At 36.6% G+C, this 23905-nt stretch overlaps 1 protein-coding gene across 3 annotated transcripts in view; it reads left to right on the top strand.

Annotated features, from left to right (window-relative positions):
- The window catches only part of LOC138698640 (catalase-like), a 153564-nt gene that overhangs the window by 69154 nt on the left and 60505 nt on the right, over positions 1 to 23905 (top strand). For all 3 annotated transcript variants that reach the window (XM_069824776.1, XM_069824767.1, XM_069824785.1), the window contains exons 5-7: positions 6381 to 6560; positions 6847 to 7038; positions 20583 to 20735. In XM_069824776.1, the coding sequence (XP_069680877.1) occupies positions 6381 to 6560; positions 6847 to 7038; positions 20583 to 20735 (525 nt within the window). The remainder of the gene's footprint in view (positions 1 to 6380; positions 6561 to 6846; positions 7039 to 20582; positions 20736 to 23905) is intronic.

The raw sequence follows: 23905 nt of genomic DNA, 5'->3' as shown, positions 1-23905 counted from the left end.
ATTACAAAACACAAAATAATTACAATTACTAATAATACATAAAAACCTAATTAATAAGTAAACCTAATTTTACATTACAACCTACATATGCATAGGCCCTACATAAGTTTCATATTGGTACTGAAATTCTTTCATTTCACTCTCATCTCACTCACTGCACTGGCACTATAACACATTTCACTGACACTATAAATTATCACTGATCGACAATATTCACTACCACTGTAAACCACAATTTCACTGACTCACCACGCAGTTCAAATAAAACAAACAATTACACCCTTATTGTTCCGTAGAATCATACTGTAAACAGAACTACTTTAAACTAAACATTTCTAATCTAAAACCATTTTCAAGCTATTTTAAACTGATTTACAATTCAAACCAAGGGAATAACGCCTCATTCTAAGTAAATACATGTCACCTGTAATGTAACACATCATTTTTTCAATTTACACTTTATACACAACTTTTTAAGTTATTTTTTAATCTCCTTAAGGAAAAACAGACCTCAAAGACTGCTGCAGGTAACTCATTCCAATTATTTATAGTTCGATTTAAAAATAAGAATGTATCTACATCCGTTTTCTGTTTCCTACATTTGATTTTAAAATCATGATCGTTCCTACCATAGCACGTTAGCTTCTCTAACGGAGCCGTTATGTCTACCCATTCTTTTTGAGCTAGATGTGGTCTATACAATGATGTTATTCTAGTGTTTTTCTACGTCTGTTTTCCAATGTTCGGATTGGCATTTCCAGACGTATTGCTAATACTATTTTTTTAATTAAACAATAAGTAGTAAATATTATTGCCCTATTCTGTACAATTTCATTGGTCAACTTGAGGATGAAATCAAGTACTATGATTCTAATAGAACAGTGCCACTACAGATATTGCTAACAGATCTCTACAGCCTTTAACCGAGGTTTTTGGAAAACGTATCACCTTTAAAATATCTATGCTTCTACGCGCCCCAGCCTGAAACCATAAGATCTTTATCTGAGTAGCAGCAATATTTGCAATGTATTGATATCGCCCACGCACACTTCAATTGCAAACGCGTACATGGGAGCATTTCACAACAAGAACTGGTAAAAGTGTTTGAAAACAAAATAAAATGATAAAAATCCATCATATCATCAATGTATCATTCCCAATTAGCAAACAGTTAAAGCTTCTATAGGTCTACCTGGGTTGATCAATTTGCTCCACCCATTACCAACTCTAAGGAATAAGTTTGTTAACTTTGGTGAATGTCCTTGGACCTTGCCCGTATGGTGAACTGAGCTACTGCGAAACGCCAGAAATCACCGCATTCGATCAGAGATTGCCGACATTCTGAGAGAGAAAGGCTTCAGTGTGTTCGTAGAGATCCATGGTGTAGAGACGAGCTGAAGCAATGGCCGAATTAATATCCTAGTGTATAAAAAAGGTTCTTTTGAAGGGTGCATTCTTGATCCTACCGCTAGATTTGAACAAAGCAGTGGTAAACCACAAGATGTACGTAATGAAAAACAGTAAATATATGAGCCTGCAATTCCGTATGCTCTTGAAAATATCAACTCAAAAGGATTCATATCTACGGCATGGTAGTTGGCGCAAGAGAGAGAATAGCGAAACACCTGTTCAAGATTTTGAAACTTGTCCACCTAGACCTCCAGAAACTGAAAATTATAGCTCTGGGGTATAGCTTTAAAGGGGTCGCTCCAAATATATATGAATCATTGTAATGCAATTTAAATGTTTGTTTTTTTACTCTTGTTTGGAGAGCTTTTTAATATTTTAGTTATTTAATTTGTAATTTTTAGTTTAACATTTTAAAAACAAATTAGCTTGTATTATTTATTTATTTATTTATTTATTTTCATTTTTATTAAAATTTGTTGAATATTTGTAAGTACTGTGGAATAATTGTATTCTTTGTTATTTATATTTCGTCTTTGTAGACAGTCTACATTGGTATGAAGTATTCAAAATACTCGTATTAATTACACTAGGGAACAAATGGAAACTTTTTTTCTGCGGTATAAATATAAATATGCCACTTTTACTAATTTCGGTGTGCTGAATTCAAAAATGTATTTTGTTTTGCCGTATCACGTCAGGTTTTTCGGCAATCTAGCAAAACTTGTTTTGCCACAAAATAAAATTATAAGTTACAGAGTATTCATTGAAATCATTTAATTATTTTGTGTATCTAATTCGTTAACACGTCCATCTATTTTTTTCTAAGTTGTGTAACTATAAAAGAAACAGTGAAGAATTCATAGAAACAATAGGCCTATATACGAGGAAAACATCTTACTAAACGAAATTATGAGAGCAGAAATCTTACAATCAGAATGTATGTTAGACGTCCTCGGTTTCTCTTGCCATGGAATCTTAGTGTGTGTGAACTCCTCGAGTATTCTCTGGAAGACTCATTACGTGCAATACTCTAATAGTAATCTGCCATGATATTTACATCCCAACGTCCCTTATAACGTCACTCTACCTCTCTTAGATCCTGTGGAAACTTTCACCTTGCTCTTCGCTGAGGGCTCCTAAATTCGCAGGAAAGTAATCTATATGAGCCATTAGAAAGTGAAGCTTTAGGTTCGTGTTATAACCGAGAACTTTGAACTTGTCCAACATGTTTCCTACAATTTCTTTTTACCGTGGATCCTTCACGTTATCAAGAAATTTCTTCATAACTTCTTTGAATACGTTCCATGCACTTCCTTCTGTTTCGTTCACTGTAGTGGTGAAATTGTGGTCCATCATCAGCTTTCGAATTTGTGAGCCATCAGATATTCCCTTTCTGATTTTAGCGTGTGACACAGAAGTAAACTTCACACATAAGTACCAGAAGCAAGGAAGATTTCTATCTAGTGCCTTGACAAAATGCTTCATAACTCCCAGTTTCATATGTAACGGAAGGAGTATAATTTTATTACGAGCAACGAGACTTAACTTTGTTAATATTTTTGTTTCTTGGCGTTAGTTCTTTTTTTTCAGGTCAGTACACAATAGTCCAATGTTTGTCTCTGGCTCTTCTGTCCCACTTGCACAGGAAGCACGGACATTTTGTGCATCCTACCTGTTGTCCCAATAGTAAATCAACAAACGTCAGATCACTGCATATTTGTCACTCATATTCATATTTAATTTTTTCAAGAACCAACCTTAATGTTTCGTACGATTACGATAGGACTGTAGAATGTGCAAGTGGTATGGACGCTAATTTATTACTGTTATGTAGCAATACTGCTTTAAGGCTTCTTTTCGAAGAATCAATAAAAAGCCTCCAACTTTTGGGCTCATATACCTCCTCTTCAAATGTTTTGTATATTTCTCACATCTGTATAATATAACAGTCTGTCTTCCTGTGCATAGTATTTCCGGAAAATTTTTTCACAATTCCTGTACCACGAAAATGTAACTCCAGGTGACAACATGTTCTTCTCATGCAGTCTAGAGCCTAGTAATTCAATTTCCTTTTTGGTGAGTCCTAATTCCCTTACCAAATCATTCAGCTCGGGTTGGGTAAACTTTTTTCGGTGAATTGTCAAATTCGTCTGGATCAGGAGACATCTCAGTATCTGCATTCGGAGAAATGCATTCAGATTCTCTGTCACCCAAGTTTGTTGATGGTGTAGGTACAGGTAAGTCGGGTCCATGAGGAACAGGCCTCAAAACTGATTGAAGATTTGGATACTTAATTGATTCCTCTGCTCACGCCATACCATTATTATAGCAAATGGCATTGCTTTTCGTTTTCCTGCATACCAGTAACGCAATCCTTCTACACAACTGTTACACGCACTATGAGGTGCAAATGATTTATCCATGCCAACAACTTTTACTTTGAAGTATGCAAAATATAGCTTCTTTATAAACGAATATATTTACGCACTTTTCGAACATATAGCACCCACACATATAGCAAAATTTCTGAGGATTTTGTACACACTGTCTCCTACGCAATCCTGATGTACTTCCCATATTCAGTTTTTAAAATCACGCTTTTGCACTACGATTCTAGGGACACCACTGCAACAAAATTCACACGTGTTCACAGAAGTAAGCCAACTGCTCACCCAACAAGATTTAAGAACTGTATAATTGTTAGGGTTTTCTGTTAACAACTTCCCGAGAAAATAAGAAAGGGAATGGGGTGATAGTGCATGGGATGATGAAACATCATTGAGATAAATATTAGAACAAAAATATTGAGTTGTGGATATCTAGTGCCATCAGCTAGGGGGCGCCTTGGCTTATTGTATAGTGAATACTGCGCGGCGATACATATCGAAAAAATGAAAATTGCGACAAAACTAGACGTGACACATAAAAAACGAAATTATTTTCGAACTCAGGGCATCGGTTTCCATACCAATAACCAACTTTCTTTTTTACCGCAAAACAGTTGTTTCCTAGTGTTATTCAACGCAGTCGCCCTATAAATTGATACATTTATCCCTTCGGCTCTACAACGTTCCTACTATCTATGTGCTATCGGAAGAAATTTACTCATAGCCTTCCAAACCACTCATTCAGGAGTCCATCGCTTCTTCATTCGTAGAAACCCTTTTTCACGGATCTGTTCTTTGAATTTTGGAAAGAGAGGGCTAGATCTGGTGAAGAGAGTGAATGCTCTACCAGTTAAAATCCTGCATTAGCTATAGCAGCCATAGCAACGCAGGATGTGTGACTCCGTGCTTTGTCCTGGGGAAACAGAACTTCCTTGATCAACTTTCCACGCCGCTTTCGCTTGATTTCCTCCTGTAATTTTGATACTGGGTAATAAGTTGTTATGATTCTAGTTCCATTTTGAAAATAATTGACCATGATCACTCATTTGGGATTCCAAGAAACTGAAACCCCAACTTTACGTGCAAATGGTTGCATTCTGAATGTGTGAGAGGCTGAGAACCTTTATCTTTCCATTCTATACTTTGCTGTTTTATCTTCGGGTCATATAAGTGAACCCAGGTTTCATCTATGGTTATAAATCTGTCATTGAAATTCTGTTTGTTTCGCCTGCACAATGTCAGGCGGTGCCTTATCATACGTCGAGAGCGAATAACATTTGTGGCACCCATCTTACTGTTAATTTTTTCAATGCATTATACTGTAAGATAAATTTCTTTTTCTACAATTTGCCTCATATCAACTCGTCAGTCTTACAAGACGAGATCATAATTTTATCAATAATATTTCTTGCGTGGTTACAGTCAGTGCAACACCACCAACATGTTGTTCTTCACAAGAATCTATACAACAATTAAAGTTACGGTACCAATGTTTGACTCTTAAATGAAACTGCACATTCACCCAAAGCATCATATATCGTATCGTTCATCTCCTTTTTTTTTTAAACGTATTTTCACAGCTCTTTGCTCAGACCGTTCCACTAAATTCTAACACTGTTGCAGTCCGAGAACTTTTGTGACATACCGCAACCAGATTGAAGGTTGTTAGTATTTAATGTTCATGTTCACACATAAGGGTGGTAAACATAGAAAACAAATAACAATATCTACTTTGGAACTGTCAGCGATTCAGCACATAAATAAACCTTAAAATAATTTAAGCACTTTCTTTGGATTTACCATTCCAGGTCATTTTTATATTTTGTCAGGTTTAATAATTATTTAAGATTTTGCTATATAGAAAAACATAACGCCACATCTAGCGGCAGTTTCACCATTTTATTACTGCCACTATAATACAGGAAACATTAAGAACAATATAGTTAAAATAAATTATACCATTATTATATATATATATATATATATATATATATATATATATATATATCAATACTACTATTATAAATGGTGTTCACAAAAGAATGGTGGAATTTAAACCCTTGCATTCTTTTCCTATTTTTTTTAATTTATAAATTAATGACAAGTTTCAATTGGAAGAATAACTGTCCAAGTTTGGTGTACATTGCTTAAAGTCCCTCAATGTGCACACCTCTGGTCACCCTGCATACATCTAAGCAATAGTCAACTTCCTGCATGTCTGGTCTAATGTTCTGCATAGCACGAGTGATCTGTCCCTGGAGATCCCGGAGGGTACGAGGCATTTGAAGTACGTAAACTCCGTTTTTTACATACCTCCACAAGAGGAAAACACACGGTGTTAGACCGGGGATTGTGGCAACCACGGAGAAGATGGTTGTCCGTATCTGAATAGCAATTATAACGACTAAATTTTCCAACAGGATGGAGCTCCTCCTCATTTCCACCCCAGTGCAATCATGTTCTTCCACAGTGCTGGATTGGACGTGCTACAGATGCAGACAACTATCTCCTCCGGTGACCGCCACAGTCCCCGGATCTAACAGTGTGGTAGGATCTGTAATCTTATAGGTCGTCATGTTGTAGGATCCCGACATGTACTGGGACTTCATCACTCTACGCGAAGAGACAGTGTACCAGGTACTCAGGGTGTTCACCGACCTCGGTACGCCAGACGGCTATCGCTACATGCACGGATACGGTATCCACACTTTCAAGATGGTGAATGCCCAGGATGACGCAGTTTATGTGAAGTTCCATTACCTGGTAGGTGCTGATTCTTGAGCCTTTAACACAATTGTCATGTCTACCTGCACATTCTGTAACTAGTGTAGCTGCCGATTTATTATTATTATTATTATTATTATTATTATTATTATTATTATTATTATTATTATTATTATTATACCAATACGGAAACTGCTCCGTACAATATGGCACAAATGGTCACTTTAGTTGTGCTCAGTCAGTGAGCTACTGGATAGGTACCGTCAGGCTTAATGTTGCTGTAGCTTTAGCATACATCAAGATCCCATTTTATGCATGTTTGCAGTCGAATCAAGGCATCCGCAACCTCACGGCTGCCCGGGCCACGGAGCTCGCCGGCACGGACCCCGACTACGCCACCCGTGACTTATACAACGCCATCGCGAATGCAACGTACCCCTCCTGGAACCTCTCTATCCAGGTCATGACCTTCGACGAGGCGGAGAGGTTCAGGTGGAATCCGTTCGACGTCACCAAGGTAATGCACAGCAACAAAATATAATTTATGAATTCGAAATTTTAAAAGTTAACTTTAAATTACTTCAAATTCGTGAAGTCTCATTTTCCAACAATAGACTACTGGAAATAAGGTAAATATGTCGTCCCTACAATTAGGTATTTAATAACAAGACCTCGGTCTAAGTCACCGAGCCACCAGAATGAAGTTTTGAACTCACGGAGTATATATGACGTTATGACCCGTGGGTGTGGTGGCACTGCGAGAGTACAGTTGGCTTCGTAACGAAATGCATTAGCCTACTGTCTTTCTTATTGCTGCTGGGAGTGGGTCAGTGTGATCACCATACCTACTTGATTCTGTCAGTAAATAAGTATATTTTATCTTATTTATTTATTTAATTATTTATATATCCATACCTGTGTTACTGTTAATTTTGCTGTTTTATAATTCAAAGTAGCCTACTGAGGAACCTGTCGAAAATTAAGAGCGCCAAGCGTTCCCTTCAGAGCGAAATATTATATTCTTTTTAAAGGAAACACCATTGCATTCTGCAAATTGTGCAAAAACTCGATTCTTTGAAAAGCTATGTAATATCAAGAGGCACATGTAAAATATTAAATTACACAGTCAAAAAGGAATTTAACGTCAAAATCAGACATAGAAAATCAAAAATAATTCCAGCAAGATTTGCGTATAATGTTGGTATATGTCAACATCCGTTTTAATAAGGTCGAAAATAAATAATTCAGCGCGCTTCTTGGAAAACGTATTTCAAGTGAAAATAGGTGTTTTCTCTGATAAATTGCGAATGTGCCTTGTAATTCAGTGCAATGAATTGTGAAGAAACGCATTTTATGTAGTCTCTCCCCTCCCCCTTCCCTTCTCGTCCCGCACTCTACATATCTAATATTTATTCACTTACAAAATCTGGCTTAACCGTGGCGCACATTACATACACCCGTAACTACACTCTCCATCTCCCATTCCCCTCGATTCACACAACATAGTCGTCCGTTTTTGTATCTATTGTGGGCGCCGTCGCCATTTTTACTTAGATGGTAGATGGCAGAAAACCCTGGTACAGTATTTCAGGTTGGGAGTTGTCCATAGTAGTTGGTAGCGCACGAGGGAAAAGCTCAGTTTCTTCAACGAATGAACATACATTCCGAGGCAAATCAGGCTAACGATCTGCTTTTAATTCGTTATTGTTATTATTATTGATGGTTGTGAAAATCGACCCTAGAGACGAAAAATAAACGGACGTGTTTATATATAACAACCATCATCTGCACTTCCATGAGGAAACTTTCCGTCTGGATCGCTAGTTGTGTGTTAGCAGTGAACTTTGTTAGTTGTTAGTTTGGTGCCAGTGCATTGTTGCGAATATCTGAAGTATAGAAAAGAAAGCTATAGATATGCACTTGCAATTCAATATAATCAAAGTTCTCATTTTTTATTAGTCACTTATATTGAAGGTGTTAACAAGCTGATGTAATCAGCGAATGAAATTCTTATTTTCTAAATTTACACAACAATTTCAAAATGTATACAAATGTATCCCGTTTACATTTTCATATTAAACTGTAAAGAAACTCATAACTATTAAGGGTAAAGTTTCAGTATGTACCCAAATTTATCCAATTCTTATAAATTGTATTTTCTTTGCAGAGACGCGCGTTTCGCACCGTGAGCTATGCGAAGTTTTGAGTGATAAAGCACAGAATGAGTATCAGCTGGCGCGCTATGTAGAATCTAAACTAAACATAGAGGACTGTTCTTCTGATGTGTTACGCTGTATTAAAATGACGTTGAGTGTTTTCAAATGCAGATCTCAAGAGCGATGGAAAGAAAGTAATAGAATGAAACTAGGTTTCTAACAATAAATTCCAATTGGCTAGAAAAAGTATTACATTTTTCTCATGAAGTTTATAATGCTGCATCCCAAAATTTTAAAACAGCCAGTTCAGTTCCGTCCACCTCTAAACGTGGAAGGCCTAGAAAACTCTTTGAAGAAAGAGAAATGAAAACTAAACAGAAAAGTTTAGAAACTTTAATTAAAGAGCGATCGCAATAAGAATTAACAGTGGCTGCTCAAATCTCACCTCGAACTTCCGGTAAAAGGGACGCAGCAAAAACGGTTAAGGACATTACCGAAACTATCCCTCGCAGAGGCACGAGCTACAGAGTCATCCCATCCATTACCCATTACCCATTCCATATTCTCCAGAAGAAGCTTCGTCATTTCTTGTATAGAACAATTTATCTAAAACCCAATATCATAATATTCGCATGGGAGCTAAGCAGAGGCACAGTAATATATATCCATCATACAATACTATCAGGGAAGCAAAATTAAGATGTTATCCACCAGAAGAAAATATGAAAATTACAAAATATTCCGCCGAAATAGATTTACAGTCATTGTTAGATCACATAATTGAACGACTTGTGAAGATAAATGCAAACAAGTCGAAGAGGGAAGGAAAATAAAGCAGGTAAAAGTGCGAATTCTAAATGAGGCAGTAGAACAAGTGGACAGCTTCAAATACTTGAATGTACTATAAGCAGTAACAGGAGCTGCTGCCAGGAAGTCAAAAGGAGGATAGCAATGGCAAAGAAAGCTTTTAATAGAAAAAGGAGCATCTTCTGCGGACCTCTGGAAAAAGAAACAAATCAATATTTTGTTATATTAAACTACTTAATACATTCAAAATGCAACAATATCACTATCCAAAATTAATAAATTTAAAGGAAATCAATGCAAAAATAACAATAAGTATTCACGTGAATAACCCAAAGAACAAGAATAAATACCAGAATAATATATTCCATGTTGGCTATAAGAATATAAATATCAAGGATAAGCAGCACTAAAAAAAGACAGAAAAATTAAAGTGTATATAGTCTAAGGAAGAGACTAGTGAAATGCTTTGTGTGGAGCAGAAACATGGACATTACGACGAAGTGAAGAGAAAGGCTAGAAAAGCTTTTGAAGTGTGAAATGGACAAACAGAATAACAAATGATGCTGTTTGGGAAAGAGTGAGTGAAGAAAGAATGACGCTGAAACTGATCAGCAAGAGAAAAAGGAATTAGTTGGTTCACTGGCTGAGAAGAAACTGCCTACTGAAGGAATGGTAAACGGGAGAAGAGTTATCTTGTCAATTGGAATGTTATCAGAAGAGGCCCTAGAGGCAAGAAATAGGCACTTAAGAAAATATAGGGAAAGCCATGCCAGAAAGTTTTCTCTTAGGGCTACCATACAGGATGTTTTTATTATTTTACTCGTAACTTCAAACCCTGTGATTGCTCAGTTGAGTACAGCATCGAGGAGTAAAAAGAAGAGATCATTATCCTTAGACGTTTGTTGTTTGCTCATGAAGCCATGAGTAACTGGAGCTTCTTATGAAAAGGAAGGTAACATATCCGAGGTGGTGATGATGATGATGATGATGATGATGATGATGATGATGATGATGATGATGATGATGATGATGATTACGACACGGACGAAGGTGGTGACAATTCTACAGATGATTCTAATGCCTCAACAAACGCTGATTACAGTTCCGAATAGGTAAGCTCTAATATTACTAAAATATTTGTTTGTGGTACCTAAGCTCCACCGAGTTCATGGGAATTCTTTGTAGCTTTTCTGTTATCTATTATGTTTAATTTTCCTTATTTAATCATTTTGTCGCCTACTGAGATAACATTTTATGTAAATTAATTTTTTTCCGCTAGAATCGTCTTCTGGCCCACTGTGCCCTGGACCGAAGCTTAGTATTTATTAAGAAAATACTCCTTTCCAGAGTGTCCTATGAAAAGCCTAATGACTTTTACAACTGCACACCAGGTGTCTAAATGTTTTTTCCGGTCATTTTCACCACTACCAGAACCACCAATAATAATAATAATAATAATAATAATAATAATAATAATAATAATAATAATAATAATAACAATAAGAAATTAAAAGCGGGTCGTTTAGTCCATTTTGCCTCGGAATGTATATTCCTTTGTTGAAGAAACTGAGCTTTTCCCTCGTGCACTACCAACTAAGTACTATAGACAACTCCCAACCTGAAATACCAAGGTTTTCTACCATCTACTATTTAAGTAAAAATGGAGACAGCGCCCACAATATATATCCAAAAAATCTAGAGAAGAACTTAAAGCCTAGAAGGATAGGATCGTTTGGTGAGATTTCCTTACGGCAACTCATCTAACTTCCATGTAACTCAAGAAAATGGGGTTTGGGAATGGTCAACACTGGAAGGTTGCGTAAGATCTTCAAATTTTGCACACTGATACGTTTTATTAGTGTAAGACGTTGTGCCAAAAAAGTTTCCAAATTAATATACAATGTATTAAAACGATGTTCCTGTGAATCTATGTGAATCTAGTAGTTGCAGAGCCTTTTGAGTGTAGCTTCTGGCAGAAAGGGAGAAACAAGGCTGCAACTCAACGTCTGTAAAGGCAGAGTTAAATAGGGTCCATTATTACGAACAAAATATGAATTGATTTCATGGAATTAAACAAACTCATAGTACATTAAATTGGTAAGGTATGTTCAATGCTCTCACAAATTAAACCTATAACAGTACAGTGTATTTTACAATAAGTAATCAAATATAACAAAGCCCACCGACACAGGTTCGTCTTTCTTAGAACCTGTCACTATCCCTTCTTTATTTCTCTTATTCTCTCGGAAGCTGACACTCCTTGTGGTGTGCTATCCGTAACGAACACGTACTCCGGAAACAAGGTCCAGACTAGCAGTTAATATTCTGTTTTTATACAGAAGGAAAATTCTGGCCGTTGAGTTTCATTATGCTAGAGATGGAGGAAAAAATTTAAATACCGATATACTGATACAGTATTGCAATATATTGCAAACCTAATTTCGATGAACGATATATATTGCAGAAAATTTATCGGTATATCGAAACGATTAACGATATATCGCAATTCTGTTAACAAATCAATAGATTCTAATACATTTGCAGGTGAACATTTATTACAATAAACTTACTTATATTTTAATAGCATTGAAATTAACATAACAGTCAAAAGATTAAAATGTAAAATTGCAACAATAAACAATACATTTTCAATGCCATAATTATTATGTAGTTCCTAACCTAAATCAAAATTATGGTGGAGGTAAGATGAGCTAAAATGATACAATGGGAAAGTGTTAAGTGAACTCTATATGGGTCAGTATTTGATATTAAAACATTCATTCACTCATAGTGTTCTACCTAAGGGCAAGTCTTTCACTGAAAACCCAGCATTCTCCAGCCTCCTATTTTCTGCCTTCCTCTTTGTTTTATATATATATATATATATATATATATATATATATATATATATATATATATATATATTTTCATTCATTCATTGTATTCTGTCCAAGGGCAGATCTTTCACTGCAAACCCAGCATTCTCCAGTCTCTCCTACTTTCTGCCTTCCTCTTTGTCTCCGCATATGATCCATATATCTTAATGTCGTCTATCATCTGATATCTTCTTCTGCCCCAAACTCTTCTCCCGTTCACCATTCCTTCTAGTGCATTCTTCAGTAGGCAGTTTCTTCTCAACTAGAGATCCAGCCAATTCCTTTTCCTCTTTCTGATCAGTTTCAGCATCATTCTTTCTTCATCCACTCTTTCCAACACAGCTTTGTTTCTTATTCTGTCCATTTCACACGCTCCATCCTTCTCCATATCCACATTCCAAATGCTTCTATTCGCTTCTCTTCACTAAGTAGTAATATACTTGTGTCTGCCCCATACAATGCTACACTCCACACAAAGCACTTCACTAGTCTCTTCCTTAGTTCTTTCTCCAGAGGTCCGCAGAAGATGCTCCTTTTTCTATTAAAAGTTTCCTTTGCCATCGCTATTCTCCTTTTGACTTTCGGGAGCAGCTCATGTTACTACTTATAGTACACCCCAAGTATTTGAAGTTGTCCACTTGCTCTACTGCCTCAGTTAGAACTCGCAAATTTATCTTCTTTACTTTTCTTCCTATTACCATGGTCATGGATGGGCAACCCGTGCTCCCAAAGTGCTAAAAAACCTTGAAAGAGAGAAAGACATACGGAGTCAGCCGCAGCAGTTACAAGTTGTTTGTAGTTTCGCTGCAAATGCAGTCCATTGCCGCGGTGCGCTCTGGCAGCTCATGCAGGTGGTCGTGATATCTACTCCATGATTTGAATTTCAGAATGAAGCATGGTTAAGAAATTATAGTAATTTTAGACAGACTGTACCTAAACACACATAACAAAATTATATTATTTCCTAGCTTTGTAAATTACTTTAGTACTGGAAACACAACCTGAATACGCCTTTTCAAGAGACAACAAACACAGATTTATTATTACACTATTTGTTAATATTTATTATTATATGTCTTATTTGAAACATAGAACGCGAGAATTTACAAGTCTTTAAACATTAAAGAGTATACCTCTGTTCTCAGAACTGTAATAGTCTGTATTCGCAAACAAACACAAATTCAAGGAAGTATTTTTTAAATGTCACGTCAGATGAAATAAACTTACTTCTAAGCTCTTTCTGTACATCGAGAGCTTTTACACTTCTTTCTTGTATTAAAATCTGACTCAAGCACATACCGTAGGCCTATATATGGAAGCAAAGAGTATATTTGAAAATTCTGACTTAGGCAGCATTGCGAACTGTTCGATTCCTGATTTCGCTGGAATCTGAGTGGCGTGCTGTTCTGTAGATATATTAATTCAAGCTATAAACTTTCAGGATCTTCTATCAGCTGTAAGCCAAAAGAATTTCAGAGAAATCTCGATTCCTAGTCAATTGTCACTGTTTCCCCAAACTTACCAGTGAATTCTGCTGTAGGTCTTGAAATAGGGCCCTGTATTTGATAAGAAGATTTTCTTATCACTCTTCAAGATAGTTTATAGTTAAAGAAAGTGAAGTTGTCTATGTTCTACATGATACAGCCACATTTCAAATTTATCCATAAATGCTCTTAGCTAGTCGATCATATGTTGTGCAATTCTGTAACTCGCACGCACAACGTGCTAACGATATTTGATATCAGTCTCACCTTGTTGAGGTCCCATTTTTACCTTTAGCTATTCTAAAGCAGATCTAGACTATTTCTTTACTAAAACCTTCACTGTGTTTATTTGTAACATAAAATGTCATGCGTAACAAAGTTAATAGAACATAATACAAGCTTCACCTCCCTTCTTAATAAAAAATCTTTCTCTTTCGACTCATCACTAAAGGGAAATGGTCTGGGGATTATATTGTTTTTCACTTAAAACGAGCCGCCACTTACTGCAGACGCGAGGAAACTTATTTACAGACAGTACCGTACAGAGTCGTTCTACCTGCACTGAGGTTGTGTTCACACTTCGAGAGCACGAGTTGTCCACCCATAACCATGGTTTTCGGCTTGTTGTCATTTATCTTCATTTCATACTGCTCACAGCTGCCATTTAGCTCCAGTAGCTTATCCCTTAGTATCATCTAACAACACCACATCAGCAAATCTTAAACAGTTTATTCTTCTTCCTCCTACTATCACTCCTCTCATGTTCTGAAAACAGTTCTTCATTAAATCCTCCAAATAGATGTTGAACAGGGTAGGTGATAAAGGACATCCTTGTACTTTTCTCCCTATTTCACTTGCTCTAACATTAAATTTCTTCTCCTTTGACTCGTTGTTTCATTTATAGGTTACTGAAAAGCCTTCTCTCTTTCCAATCTACGCCAATTTTCTTTAGGAGCCCCTCAGTTTATTCCAATCCACGATTCAACTATTCTAATTGTATATAGGATTCAATCCAGGACGCAGATATAATGCTCTTTTCTAGATAACAACGTAATCATTTTTAAATGTAAGTAAACAGTTCTTGTATTCATTTTTAAATGTAAGTAAACAGTACTTGTACTCATTTTTAAATGTATGTAAGTAAACAGTACTTAGAATGTTACAAGTTTTAACAAACTTCACAATTGATTTGATACAATCCTTCTATAGTAAGTTCTCATGATCATGATCATGATAGGGATAGAATTTTTATGTACTAAAATATATACTAAGAAAACAATATCAGTACTAGGTTGTGCATAGAAATCCTAGCCGTAAACAAATCTCAAACCCATATTATATCCTTGTTTCTCTTTCCATTTCAAAACATAGAAATAAAATGAGTATAGGATAAATGGGACCGTCTATTTGCTTATCATATGATAAGCAAATAGACGGTCCTACTTACTCTATACTCATTGTACTTCTGCTTATCGGTCAACACCACCTTTCAAAATGAAAATACAAATAAAAGTTTTGAAGTCAGACTGTTCCTTTTCAGAGTGGCAGTTACTCCTGCCTTGGAGAACATTAATACTGAAACAGTAGTAGATAAATCTCCCGTCTCACGTTCGCATACGTTGCATTTTGAATTTGGTACTGTATATTAAACAGTTTGAATTTGAATTCCAGACCAGCCAATCAGAGAAAGGCATTGCTTGGATTTGATATTTCAAGGTTGCACAATTATGTAACTGCTCACTTACATTAACGCCATCTCTCAGGGAATTACATATCGGAGTTAACTAGTGTGGATTTTGTTATTCATAATAATACCACAAAAATAAATACAAAAAAAAAACGATAAATTTATGAGAAAACCGATATATTATATGATATATTGAATCAAAATTTCGATATCGATATATCGAAATATCGAAACGAAAATATCGGCATTTCGTAAAAACCAATATATCATTCCCATCTCTAGTTAGGGCGAACCTTGCCAATCAGTAACAAGAGGGTTTGAAGATATGCTACTTCCTACAGCAAACCTCTTTGACAGAGTGCTCCTACAACAAATTAACGATCACTGTTACCCTCCCTCAGTCTAGGCCTGCTTGTAACCTTATTAAGTTCAGTTTTTAAACACGTCTTTATATACTTACTTTTCATTTAAATAATAGATACCGTGACTGGTGTGCTGGTGTTCTCAGTAACCACTTTCTACTTAGTAGGTGATAGAGAACATTATATAAGTAACCCATTGACAAGTCGTTATATCCGTTCGTTCGCTCGCTCGTTTATTTATTTATTTATTTATTTATTTATTTATTTATTTATTTATTTATTTATTTATTTATTTATTTATTTATTTATTTATTTATTTATTTATTTATTTATTTACTTATTTATTTTTTTACTTATTTATTTATTTATTTATTTATTTATTTAACTCATTCACTCATTCATCCATTCATCCATTCATCCATTCATCCATTTATTTTGCTAAAGTGAAAAAACTTGCATTGTTTTTCTCATTTAAAATGGCAAAACTTTTTTTAAAGACAAAAAATATTGTTGTTAGTTAATAAAACCTGTGTAATACAAGAGAAAAACAATTTATTTGTATGTAAATAAAATGCACTTGACTGGTTTTGCGGCTGGACGAAGTATACACATCAGAAAAAGTCTGAACCAACAGAATTTTATATATTTTCTTACTTTAAAAGAAATCTGTGTTATCGCATTGATTGTATAAATGTCTTTCCACTCAATTGAACTTAATCATATTGCTATGGTTACCAATTTTAATAAATGAATTTATTATTGTTTTGCAGGATTATGTATAACATGAATAATTTAATTCATATCTGTGATTGCAGTTCTGGCTGATATGTCGATCTATTATCAGGCAGTACATCTCGCTTGACGATGTGTCAGAGGAAGAACAATTGTTTGTATGGATCTGATTAGTGTAATATGTAGCTAATCGGCGATGTACGCAATGGAAGGGGGAAAGGAACTGGCCAACCTACCCCACTATCTCCTGGCCTAGTTGCCTCATAAGTGGTGTCATGTTGGTGTCACTTGTGGGGTTCAGATCTGTCTTTGAACAGTTGAGTAAACAACAACAATTTAATTCTATCAATACACGATAGTAACAGTTTTTCCCTTAAAATAAAATAATATTGAAGGGATTCTGACAACAAGATTAGTATGTCTGAACAAATAGCAGTAAATGATCGTCCACCGCTGTGGAATAACGGTTAGCATGTCTGACCATGAAACGAGCGGGCCCGGGTTCAAATCCCGGTTGGAACAAGTTACCTGGTCGAGGTTTTTTCCGGGATTTTCTCTCAACCCATTAAGAGCAAATAATGCTGGGTAACTTTCGGCGCTGGCATTATCACCTTCATCTCACTCAGACGCTACATAACCACAGCAGTTGATAAAGCGTCGTAAAATAATCAGTAAATGATCGTGTGCGCATTTTCACTTTATGTGAAGAAGGGCTTAAACTTAGGCAGATTGCCCTGAATGTTGGCGTTAGCTATAGTGCTGTTGGAAAGACCTGGAAGCGTTATCTGGACACGGAGTACCAGATAGGCCCCGAGAAGGTCGTCAGAAGGTAACCACAGAAGCTGAAGATAGGTATTTGGGACGTCTAATTCGTAGGGAGCCAAAAACCAATGCTTCAGAGCTATGAAGTAACTTTCTTTGGACCACTGGGAAGCACATAAGCACCCAGACCATCAGAAATCGTCTTCAGGAGATGAACATGCATACAAGGTCCCCATGGCTATACCTCCACTCAGCCGCCATCGACGCTCAGCTCGTTTTCGATGGACAAGAGAGCATCAGAGATGGGAGGAAAAGAGGTGGGGTTCTGTGCTATTCACAGACGAAACAAGGATTTGTCTAAGACCAGATTCAGTAAGAGTTCGAATCTGGAGAGTACCAAGTTATGCAGCCCGAGCTCGCAAAAACCGAAGAATACTATAGTATTTAGTATTTATTTATTTAACCTGGTAGAGATAAGGCCGTCAGGCCTTCTCTGCCCCTCTACCAGGTGATTACAACTATAATATGAAGAATAAAGTTGCAATTAATATTAAATTTACAATTACAATTACAATAAAATTAAAGTATTACAAGATTACCTGATTAATGAAAGCAAGACATTTTATCATAGAAGTTAAGAACAAAGAATATTTTTGTATTTACTGAATTACAAATTAAACCTAGAATAACAAAATTCTATAGTGATGAAATTACCGGATATTGAAATATTTTGTGATAGATTAAGAGAACTATTTACAAGAAACCATGTTTGAACGAGTCTCAATTACTGACCAAGTGCCTAGTAAGTTTGCGTTTGAATTCAATTTTATTTCGACAGTCCCTGATGCTAGCAGGTAACGAATTCCAGAATCTTGGCAGGGCTATTGTGAAAGAGGATGAGTATGAGGAGGTGCGACGGGATGGTATTGTTAGTATTGTTTCATGGCGAGAACGTGTGTTCAGATGTGGTGGCAAGAAAGGTAAGTGAAGCGAGACGACAGGTACGAAGGCAGAGCGGTGAAAATATGTTTTGGGCAGGCTAATGCATGGTCGTCAATCACCTGTTCAAACCCTTCACAAACTCAGAGGGGCTGCTGTTCAGGAATGGGATCGTCTAAACCGGCAGCGCCACGACAACCTGATCGTGAGCATGCCAAGACGCATCCAGATACTTGTTACAACCAGAGGAGGCATGACGCGTTACTAAAACAGTTTCTGTTAAATGTCCGTTATGCCAATTGCATGTAATTGAACTGAGAGTTTATTATCCTTACAGCATTATGTTTATCTTTTGTTTATTTATGTCTCAATAAAAAAGTTAAAAGTAATTTTTGTTTAATATTTTTATTATACTGTATATGGTTAAAGTAGTCACAAAGTTTCCTTATTCAAACTCAACTAATAAGTACAGGAATATGAAAAGGCTCTTAAAGTCTGTTTGGTTCAAACTTTTTTCATGTGTATACTTAGCTCATTTTTTAACTGAAGTGTCTGCCATTTTTATTTTCTGCAGAGATACCTATACATTTAAGTCTTGGATTTAGACTGTGGAATTAAAACATAATTTTATAATTTGAAGAAATATGTTACTCTATTATTATACACAAAATTGCATACCGTACCACTGTTTATTATAAAACAGCACTTTCAGTTATTCATAGAAAAGCTATAATGTTCTTTTCTTCTGTTATTAGTCAGGTGTTTCTAGTTTAATGAAAAGGAAACAAAGATCAAACAGTCTTGTTTATTTTTTACTTTGTTATTTAACGACGCTGTATCAACTACTAGGTTATTTAGCGTCTATGGAATAGGTGATAGCGAGATGGCATTTGGCGAGATGAGACAGGGGACTCGCCTTAGATTACCCGACATTCGCCTTATGGTTGGGGAAAATCTCGGGAAAACCGAACAAACTTTTTACAGTTATTTTGTCACAGGCGGGACATTGAAATAGGCACTACAATATGCATTAATTTTAGGAAATATACCTACTTTTCAGAACAAAATATTATTGCGGCTGCAACAGTGGACTATCTTCTTTCATTCAGGTCAATAAAATTGCCAACAAATGGAATGGGGAGCTTTGTACAGTAATACTAACTTATAGTACAAAATCTAATTCAGGCCTGAAACTATCCACTACTCGGAATAATTTCAAGGAAAAATTGTTCTGGTACCGGGCATCGATCCCGGGATCCTTCGCTTACCGCACGAATGCTCTCCCGACTGAGCTATCCCAAGAACTATACACGACACCGTCACATTTTTTCCCTTATATCTACACAACTCAAATGGGCCGACAAGACGTCAGAACCCAACTTTGAGTGCACACAAATACTGTGCGACTTAAATTTTGGCCTCCTGTTAACGTGCCTCCAGTAACGAATATACAGTATAATGCAAATCTGGCTTTCAGGTAGTAGCTTCCTGTAAAGCAGGTTTGAATAAAAAAAATTGTGACGGTGTCGTGTGTAGTTCCTGGGGTAGCTCAGTCGGGAGAGCATTTGTGCTCTAAACAAAGGGTGCCGGGATCGATGCCCGGCCCCGGAACAATTTTTCCTTGAAATTATTCAAACCTGCTTTACAGGGAGCTACTACCTGAAAGCCAGATTTGTATTTCCACTACTCTCTTTAAACCGTAATTTATTGATAAATATGGAATTGATATCCATATTTCTTCTTCCAGAAATAACAACAGTGCTTTCTCTTGCATAATCTTCAAAATTCGATGAACTCGTAATATAAGATGTTTGAAAATTCTGGGGTCAGACTCACTTTATCATGAAATGGTCCGTAAGTGGAATGGGAACAAATAGGACATCCTTCAACAACAATTTTTTTCCTTTTGTTGTAAAACAGACTCGAATGTCACTATCACTATGTTGAAATGAAGTTTTTTTTCTTTTGTAGGCTATTTGTTCTTGCAACAAAGTAAATTTCAAGTATGGACATTCTGTAAAAAAGCTTTTAAGATTGTGTATTTGACGCAGTTTACTGGGTAAATTTTCTAAGACCGGTATCCTAATATCAATGTTACAATACATATACGTGACTATACTTTCCTCGAGAAGAAGCCAGTAATTTACTTCTGAAACTTGGAACATTTTCTTCCACTTCAAGGTTTAAATGCCCTCGAACTGCACGGCTAGCGTGGAGGCCTCTAATATTATTGCATCGTGTATTTTATATGTGCAGATATGGCCAGAAGACGAGTACCCGCTGAAGCCTGTAGGCACTCTGGTTCTCGACAGGAATCCTACCAACTACTTCGCACAAATGGAGCAGATTGCATTCAGTCCTTCGAACACGATTCCGGGCATCGAACCTAGTCCAGACAAGTTGTTGCAGGTAATCTACATATTCAAGTCACTAGATCAATTGTTTGGGTAGTCAGTATAATGAGTCGAACAGAGTAGATGACCCTTCAGTTCCAGCATACGGGAGATCCCAAGAGCCTGCTTCTGAACACAATCTCGTGCAACATATTGTTTGTAAAATCAGTATGTTCATAAAAACATTTGTTGGTTCCTTATTGGTTGCGGATATTTTGGAGTCCATCCGATATATCGAGTGGTAGGGTCGACGACACAAGCTATGGAGTGCAGTTAATTTAAAAGTAGCCTATACAGGGTGTTTAAGAAATGTCGCATATTTTTACAGCAGGTAGCATAGGTCGAAACTATAAAAAAAAGTTCCTACAAGCATGTGATCGGAAACAAATATCTGTCGAGATATAGGCCATGCTATATTGTGGCCTATGATCGTCTTTCGTTTAAAAACACAAAACAATGGTGCATGTTTTGAGAGTAGATAGCATCCCACAACAGAAGTAAACAGAGAATGTAGTATTAAACAAAGGTCCAGGATACTACGGAGTCTATCTTTTTACTTGTGTTAATAAGTACGTACAGTATTCAGTGGTGTATGCTGTCTTTCTGTTTACGGACTACGAGGCACCACCCCATTTTCTCGTGCGATAATAGCATTTAATGGGCGATGCATGCCCAGTAGCATGGCTTTCCCGATCACCTGACCTAAATCGTTTTGATTTCTGGCTATGGGGACATTTAAAGACATTAATGTATGCCACACCCATCGACAACGTACAAACTTATAAGAGCGTGTATCCAATGCATGCGAGTATATCCCACAACAGTCAGGTGTGGTCGCAAGAGTTCGTGATTCACTGAGAAAAAGAGCTGAAGCATGTGCAACCATGCGTGGTAACGAAGTAGAGCACCTTCTGTAGTGTCTACGTAACAGGCAGGTGGGTATCGCAGGTCACAATACAGCATGGACCATATCTCAACAAATATTTGTTTCCGGACACATGTTCATAGGAACTTTTTTTCTAGTTTCGACTAATACTACTTTCTGTCAAAATATGCGACACATTTTTTTAAACATCGTGTATAAGGGACAGCGTTCCCGACTACTTTTCAACTGTTTTTTTAACATGATTCCTAGCGTGTTTTCTGAGCTGTACTTTTTTCAGAATTCCTTTTTTTGTCACCAACTTTTCAAAAGCGTTACTGCTAATGTGTATTTTCCGAAAGGAAAATTATTTCGTTAACCGCTATTTCCGTATGAGACTTCATTAAAGTAAAGTATTAGTAGGGACCATACTTTGTCCCACGAGATTATAAGATTAAGTATTACTGGAGTTTTAAGTGAATGATACGCGTGTATCTACCAAGCGAAGTACTTGACCGACCGACCGACCGACCGACCGACCGACTTGTTTGGTCAAGTTGCGCAGAACAAAACATGGACCAATTAATAATTGCACTAATATTTTAAATTTAAATCATTATTTACACTATGTAGGGGGAAGTCTTGCAGTACCGACCCCTTAAGGTTTTTGGGTTATAAATAAGAAAACATTCAACTTTTTGACACACTCTTTTGATATAATGTAAGTACATACATTATTGAACTCAATGGTAATTACAAAAAAAATTCAGAAATTAATATTAATACAAAACATAAACAAATTAAATGTCCATAAAATCGATACAATCAGAAAATAGGCAGGCAGTACCGGTCACATATTACTTTTGACAAAAATCACATTCATACGTGTCAGATGTCTCAGGAATGCTGGCACAGGCTTCGTGAGCCCACATTTGGCATGAAGAACATTGGATCCAATCTTCGTCATGAGATTCCCCGCAAAAAATGCATGTAGTTTCCTCCTTTTTGTCATTTTTCTTTGTTGTCTTTCTTGAGCTTTTTGGGAAGAATTTTCCTGATAGGGGCCGTTTCCCACGCACTAGGCTCTTAACTTCTCTCTTCAGCTTTTCATTATTTTTTTCTTCTAGATATGTCTTGTAAGGACTGGATATCAAAACCTCACTTATTTCAGATTTTCGGCGTCGACTAACTTCTCGCTTCTTACTGGCATCCGGAATTGGGCTGAGCTGCTGAATTGTTTCCTTTACAACAGTGGTATCATTAGACCTATCAGTAGGAGTAGGCCTATTAGGACTAGTCTCATGATGTGAACTTGCCTTAGCTGCAGAAGACATGTCAGGGAGTGGAAGCATAGGCCTAACTATTGGACTCTCAGTTTGATCCACGTTCGAATCCATTGCTATGTCTGTCATCATTGATGGTAGGTAATCGAGCTCTGTGAATACATTGGGATTCAGGGGATGAATTCCTGTACACTGAAATCCTTTTACTGCAATTTCATCCCGTGAAACTCTTGCAAAAGCATCACCTACAAGACTTGCTATTTCATACTCTGTTATCCTTGCAGCTGGATTCTTCCTCATCCAGAGCCCACAAGCTTCATAATATGCATCTTTAAATGGCTTCATGAAAACACGATCAAGAGGCTGAAGCTTGTGAGTCGTATGTGGTGGAGTGCTTAACATATGAATATTCTGGTTTCGAGCATAGGTGATCACCTCCAAGTCCTTATGGCTAATATGGCCGTCTAAAATTAACAAAACGGGGTTTTGAACAGAAGGATTGGCATAGTGAGCAAAATGCTGCATCCATTTCAAGAACAACTGGGATGTCATCCATCCGTTTGATTGAGCTTCACCTATGCTGTCTTTGGGAGCACCAATGAGGAGTCTTTTATTCATGCGTTGTCGAGGAAATATGAAAAATGGTGGAGTGTACTGACCCCCAGCATTCATACAGAATAGTACAGTAACACTTCTTCCCCTTTCAGCCGAAGTCAGTTTACCCACTTGAGGTTCTGTTTCAGCGAAATAACTTTCGGAATGTTTTTGTACAGTAGTGACACTAGTTTCGTCACAGTTATAAATTTTATAGGGTGTGAATTCATATTTTTCCATTAGATTTGTAAGACTCTTAAAAAATCGATTGACTTGTGGCTTGTTAAACCCAATTGATCTATTAAGGCTTGTCGATTCAGGAGTTCGGAGAGACAAATTCGGGTGCCGGTTCATGAAATCATAATAAAATTGCTTACCAGCAGTCTTTTTGTCACGGTTGAATTGATGAGGAATTTTTAAAGCCTCAGCAAGTTGAAAAGCTAGATT

This window comes from Periplaneta americana, chromosome 1, assembly GCF_040183065.1.
Source record: "Periplaneta americana isolate PAMFEO1 chromosome 1, P.americana_PAMFEO1_priV1, whole genome shotgun sequence".
NCBI lineage: Eukaryota > Metazoa > Arthropoda > Insecta > Blattodea > Blattidae > Periplaneta > Periplaneta americana.
This window is presented reverse-complemented; position numbering and strand designations above follow the sequence as displayed.